The sequence below is a fragment of the Medicago truncatula genome, chromosome 4 (assembly GCF_003473485.1).
Source record: "Medicago truncatula cultivar Jemalong A17 chromosome 4, MtrunA17r5.0-ANR, whole genome shotgun sequence".
Classification (NCBI taxonomy): domain Eukaryota; kingdom Viridiplantae; phylum Streptophyta; class Magnoliopsida; order Fabales; family Fabaceae; genus Medicago; species Medicago truncatula.
Window position 1 is genome coordinate 10,140,659 of NC_053045.1, and position 6,582 is coordinate 10,147,240.

Consider the following 6,582-nt stretch of genomic DNA (forward strand, 5'->3'; position numbering starts at 1 on the left):
CATTTAAAACCACAAAAAGTCACAATTATAACAAAAGCACTTAAACCCACAAGTAGAAAAAGTGATTATAGCTTAATTGGTGAAAAATAGACTACCCCCTTACCTCAAAGCTTCAATAATCCAATTCCTAACTTCAATTAAGATCCTAGTCACCAACCCCAAGCTTGCTCTCCCTCTAGTTCTTCTTTGTTCTTCAAGATCTCTTTTCTCTTTCTACCTCTATCTTAAAATGTTTTGTGAAAGTGAGTAAATGAAGGTTATGACCTATTTTCTCATAAGACTAGTGTTTATATAGTCACCACTAAAATGAGCTCAACCCTACTTGTATTAATGAGCTCAATATTCTTACCAATTAATTCACCGAGTTACTACTCACTTAATTGTAAAAATAACGAATTGTTACCGTATCTAATTAATTACCACAACCCACGACTTAGTAAAAATAATTATTCTCACTTAAAACACTAAAACTAGTTCTCTTAACAAAAGACTAATTTATCCTTACTCACCAAATGACCAAAATATCCTTGAGTCTAAAATGACAAAAATACCCTTCTTAAGCCAAAATCCACTAATCCCGAATAAAATACACACACATAGAGACAAATAATCACATACAGACACATATAACCACACATAATAATTAATTAAAATAATTCTAGTGAAAATCGAGTTGTTTAAGGGACCATATTCGTAACCACGTGTAAATAAAAGTATATAATAATAGTATAGTAGTAGTAAAAAAAATTTGAAAAATTGGGGGGACCATAGCCACCCCTGGTCTCTCCGCCCCTGGTTACGAATAGCTTAAAATTCATCTGCGAGCGAGAATAGACGCGTTAAATTAAAAAGTAGTGATATTTGAACAACCATTTTATACAATTTTTGGTGACAACTTTTTTTTTTCTCTTTTCATTGGATAAAAACAATGGATAGAGAAAAAGAAAGAGAAATAATAAGATGATAATTTGAGTATGAGATAAAAAGTTGTCATAAAATGGTTATACAAATATTTCTCTAATTTCAAAAACTTGTAGGGCAAGTTAGAGTAGATAAAACATGTGCAAGAATAGTGTAGGGGGACAACCCATGTGCTTGAAACTTGGTGATTAAGTTATATTGAATGGTTTAGATTCATCCCACATGACTTATGTTTAATCCAAGGGCTAGGACTTTACCATGTGGTCTATTTAAGCTATTCCTTCCTTTCCCATTTTCACTTTCAGCACAGAAGCGCTCTCTCTCTTTCTCTCAATATTACCTGTATAGGTGTGTTGGTGCTTTTTGTTTTGAAGAAAAAACATCCATTTCCTTCATGTTCCAAGCCTTATTTGAGAAAACTTCTTGAATTACAAACCTTTGCCTCTCCTTTGTGAAGCTTTTGATTGAGAATTTATTTCAGGTAAACTAAATTAGGGCTCCTTTCTCAATATATAAAAAACGTTAGGGTTTTTCCTCCAAAAAAAAAGGGTTAGGGTTTCTACTTTCTTCTACTAATCCCAATCACTTTGCGCTTTCAATCGCCGATGGAGTCAGTCGCTGCAAAAAAAAGAAAGGTGAGCACAACCTGTATATCTGATGATATTGCCTTCTCTATTCTATCCAAATTGCCTTTTAAATCTATTAAGCGATTTGAATGCGTTCGTAAATCATGGTCTCTGATCTTATCTGAAAACCCTCACTTCATGAACATGTTCTACAAGAATCTTTTATCTAATTCTCACAGATATCCTTATTACGATGGAGCATCTCTTCTTCTAAAGGATTTAGAACTTGGTAAAGAAGTTTTCTATTCTATTTATGGTGAAAGGTTTGAGAACAAAGTACAATTAGATTTCACAAATCCATTTGCAAACCGTTTCAATTTTCGTATTTTTGGTTTTGGTAGTATTAATGGCACACTTTGTCTCCATCAAGATGATTATAATGGCAAAACTCTATTGTGGAACCCATCTACACATGCAATCAAGCTCATTCCCCCCACTCCATATGAGTTAGTTGAGTCGTCTATTGACGAAGATGTTGAAGATTTTGATAGTATAGATGATACATCTTATCTTCATGGATTTGGTTACGATGAACTTAGAAATGACTATAATGTCATTTGTTATGTATCTATTATGGGTGAGCACGCTGGTTACGGTGATATGACTTTAGACCCGTTCTGGAAGATATATAGCTTAAGAACTAACTCGTGGAGGATACTTGATGTTTTTGACATGCCTTATTCTTTGGCATGTATTGACGGCACTCAAGTCTACATGAATGGTGTGTGTCATTGGTTGTGTGAAGAAGAAGAAGATAGTCAGGATGGACCATGTTTGGTATCATTTTACTTGAGCAATGAGAAATTCTTCATAACACCCGTTCCCTCATACTTGGATGATTGTTTCGATGTTCAAGCATTGTGGATAAACTTGGTGGTGTTAAACGGGGCCATTGCGTTGATCTCATATCATGAAGAGACGACTAATTTTCACATATCGATTTTGGGTGAATATGGCATTAAGGAATCGTGGACCAAACTCTTCCTTGTTGGACCGTTGTCTTGCATTGAGCGTCCTATCGGAGTGGGGACAAAAGGAGAAATATTCGTCATCAGAAAAGATAAAGAGCTAGTTTGTATTGATTTAAGTACTCAAATGATTGTGGAGCTTGTTTACAAAGAAGTGAATTCTATTGATAGGATAGTAATATACAAGGAAAATATTCTTCCAATTGGAGGAATAAGTAATTAGTTATTTATCCAGAAGTCCTAGCTCAACTGGCAAAATGCCGAAATTGTTAGGCCGGATGTCATGACCGGGGTTCGAACCCTGGTACCTCCACTTGTGTGTGTGAGTTTATAATGGCTTTGCCATTTCGTCTATCTATCAAAAAAAAAAAAAGTAATTAGTTATTTTTCTTGTTTTCACGAGGAGCAAAATGATTGTGGTGATTGGGATATTACCTTGTATGCAAAGTGTCTTGTCTAGGAATCCTGGAGATTGCTTTAATCGGTAGCGGGCCATTATCCTTGTATCGTCGCTGATGCTTATGTGGTTCTGTTTTGGCTAATCCAGGTCTGTTTTTCTGGTCTGCTGTTGCTGTCTTTCTGGTATGTGGTTACTGTTTGGCAGTGGGGGTTCTGGAAGTTTCTTCGGTCGATCCCACCGTTTTTCTGGGCAGCCTCCAGGCTTGTTTTTTGCGGCTTCCTTGTGGCCTGGCAAAGTTTACCGCTGTCGTGTTTTCTTCTGTTTGATTGGTGGATACAGTTAGAGTATTTGCTTTTTTTTTTTGGTGTCGTCTGTTGCTTTTGGGGTTTGGCCTGTGGGCTAGTTGTTGGTGGTTTTTGTATTGTTGTGTTTTTGGGGTTCGTCTTAGTCGAGAGACCCTTTTGGTTGTATTGCTTTGTCAATTTTATTTTGAATGTTTAATCTGTTTCCATTTGCAAACTTATCTGATTTCAATATCAATGAAAATATTGATCTTTTGACTTTAGTGAATGACCTCCAGCAATATTCATGCAACTATGTTTAGTTTTCTGCTTTATTTTTTCTTTTGTATCCCAAACCAAAATAATAAACCTGCCCTGTTCAAGTTTAGTGGCTTAGTTCGAATCAGTTAATCTTCTTCATATACCTGTTGATAGCTGCACATGGTGGATATTTAATACAGTAAATTCCAAAATCTTATGACATTGTGAAGTTGGTGGAATGTAATTTGCAACCAAGACATTGTTTCCTTAATTTGCCCGTCTTTCATTTTTGTTTGGTCTGACTCCTCTAACGTAAGGGCCTAGACTACCACAATGTGGTGAACCATTGTTTGAATCCCGGTTGGGAGAGGTACCCACATTTATTATGCCGGAAGACCTCAAATAGACCCTCTTTTGAACACATCATTGGAGCCAACTTCTGATACATGGCTTTTACTTATTGACACAAAATGAATTATTAACCTTAAATCTAAATGTTTTCTTTGTTGGGTGTTTGGTCTTTTACTCAGTTTATGATATCTTTGTAGGAAAAGCACGAATCACATGCTTATGATATTTTGCATCAGGCCACTTTGTTGTTTTTCTGAAGGTACCATATACACTACTATATTAGCTGAGTTTGGTCTTTGTAGTGGAAAACAATTATAAATACAATGTTTTGAATCTTGGTATTGTTTTTAAGTACTGGTCTTATGGTGAATTTGGTTTTGTAATAATGGATAACAATTCAACTCTAGTGCACCATCATAACATAGAAAAAGTGATTCATGTATTTTACTGCTTCATGATTGTTAAATAATCCATACAGCATCGTCTGTTATGAGTAGTGCAAAATTGTTGCTCAAAGTTCTGTTCATGGAGCAATGACAGGTTACATACAAGTGGACCTGTCAATAGAGGACAATTATCTACCACTCTATGTGAGTTAATTGAGCATGATATTTCTCACATTTTGTTGGAAAAAATCTCGTAGAGGGTTCTGCTGGACTTAATGAATATATAGATTAAGGTTAAATTTGTTATTTGTTCTATTTGCAGTATATGCCTTGTCCAATGTGGGTATATTATATAACAGAAACGCTCATTTATCCTTTGATTACTAGCTGCATTGTCTAGACCATCACCTACTATCACCACTTCCACTTGTCTTGATGATTAATTTCTCTAGGATTGTGGCAGCATATTGGTTTTCTGTTTTACTTGATTTTAACATGTTTCTAGTTGTTTCAGCTTCCAATTTCCAATTTTTATAGTACATGTACACTCAAGCTTGTGAACTAACATAGAAGTTTGTTTTCCATTAAACATCACAGAATTGTATGTGTACGCTCAAGCGTGCACGCATACACACTCAGAGGAGTAGTCAATAACTGAAAGAATATTGCCTTCTCATTTCTGCGATACAGATCCAACCTAAATGATCCCAGCTGTTCCAAGCAATGCCTCTGACAATTTGTACTGCACACTTCATGTGTTGTTCATGGAGCAATGACAGGTTACATACATACATACAAGTGGACTTGTCAATGGACAACAAACATGTATGTGAGTTCACTAAGCATGGAAATGTGTACTGCACACTTATTTTCACATTTGCTTGGTAATATTTATCACATTTTGGCTGCAAGAATGGTACTCTTTTGGCCAACTCTCATTGTTATGCACAGAATCACATTGAGCATCCTATCAGAGTGGGGACGAAAGGAGAAATATTCTTCATAAGAAAATGCGAAGAACTGGTTAGGGATATTCTTCACCAAGAGGTATGTGAATGTGGTTATTGGGATATTACCTTGTTTACCCTCTTTACTATCTTCAAACTTATTTGGTTTTTATATCAAGGAAAAGAATGATATTTTGCCCTAACTAACCTCTTGTATCATGTAGAAATAACTTGATAATCTAATGAGCAGCAAATCTCTCTTTGAAATTCTATTACATTCTTCCAGAAATTATGTATCCACTATGTTTTTCTTTTGCATTCCAAATCCTAATTAATAAATGTGCCTTCTAATCCTTTGAAAATCTATCTTCATTCATTTCTTAACATTCCTAATACTTGTTGTGATCACTTGGAGGAATTGCATGCCATTTTATGTGTGAGTTGAAAATTATTTTGTAAAGCACTTGGAATTAAAATATTTTAGACCAGGCTCAATCCATGCACATGACCAAGCATCCACCTCTTTTCCATCACCTAAACACCAACATCAACATCAACTCTCATTTTAACAAAATGGTGTTCCTAAAGCTCGAATTCATCGGTTTCACGTTAACCTCCAACAAATCATTGTTACATTTATACTTCTCCCAAATCACGTCCGACCAAAGATCATTAGTGCCGGCCCGAAGTTTCCAACCTAGCTTTAAGATACAAGCCTTGTTCATCATATATAGGCGACAAAGTCCCAAACCACCTAATTCTATAGGCTTAGAGACCTCGTCCCAAATGAATTTGCGCTTCATTCTTTGAATTTTCTCAACAAAAGATTTAGGAATGATTTAACATTGAAGTCAATCTCCCAGCAAATGGGAATATCTGCTAAAACACTTTGCCAAAGTCACCCTCCCAGCAAAAGACAAGTGGTTGGCTTTCCATGACATGAGCTTGAAACCAAACCTGTTCAATAATATATTGATAATCCTCTTTCTTAGGAGCTCTACCTGTCAACGGAACTCCGAGATACTTTCCAAGAGAAATGAGTTTCTCTAAAACCCAACAAATGAAGCTACAAAACACTTTAATTTCAATTGATTAAATTTCACTACAAATCATCGACTATTAACTGTAAATTAGTTTTTCAACTATCAAATAATATTTTGAGTTATCAATTTGATCTTTCACAATTTTCTCACGTTCCAATTTAATCTCTTACTAAAAATAATACTCAAACAGTCAAACTATTCTCTAAAAATTTTATACGGTGGACAAATTAGTCCGATCTTCATTATAACATAGAGATTAATTTGTTATCAATTTAGAATTGTCTTTGACATTATTTTTTATCGAGTTTAAATTGAACTAAAAATATTGTCTAAAGAATAAATTAGGTGAAACAAAAATAAAATAAGTGCGAAATGAAGGGGTTTTTGTGGCAATATAT

The 6,582-nt window shown here is 35.0% G+C and overlaps 1 protein-coding gene across 1 annotated transcript; it reads left to right on the forward strand.

Annotated features, from left to right (window-relative positions):
- The first annotated feature begins 1,237 nt into the window (after nucleotides 1-1,237).
- Nucleotides 1,238-5,439, forward strand: LOC11432752 (F-box/kelch-repeat protein At3g23880). The gene is made up of 2 exons (XM_039832948.1): nucleotides 1,238-4,067; nucleotides 4,792-5,439. Exon 1 carries the CDS (start codon nucleotides 1,527-1,529, stop codon nucleotides 2,736-2,738), a length of 1,212 nt encoding a protein of 403 aa, XP_039688882.1. The 5' UTR covers nucleotides 1,238-1,526; the 3' UTR covers nucleotides 2,739-4,067; nucleotides 4,792-5,439.
- The last annotated feature ends 1,143 nt before the right edge of the window (nucleotides 5,440-6,582 follow it).

What these genes read in the sequence shown, in the direction of transcription:
- LOC11432752 (XM_039832948.1), top strand. Translation starts at nt 1,527, where the DNA reads ATGGAGTCAGTCGCTGCAAAAAAAAGAAAGGTGAGCACAACCTGTATA.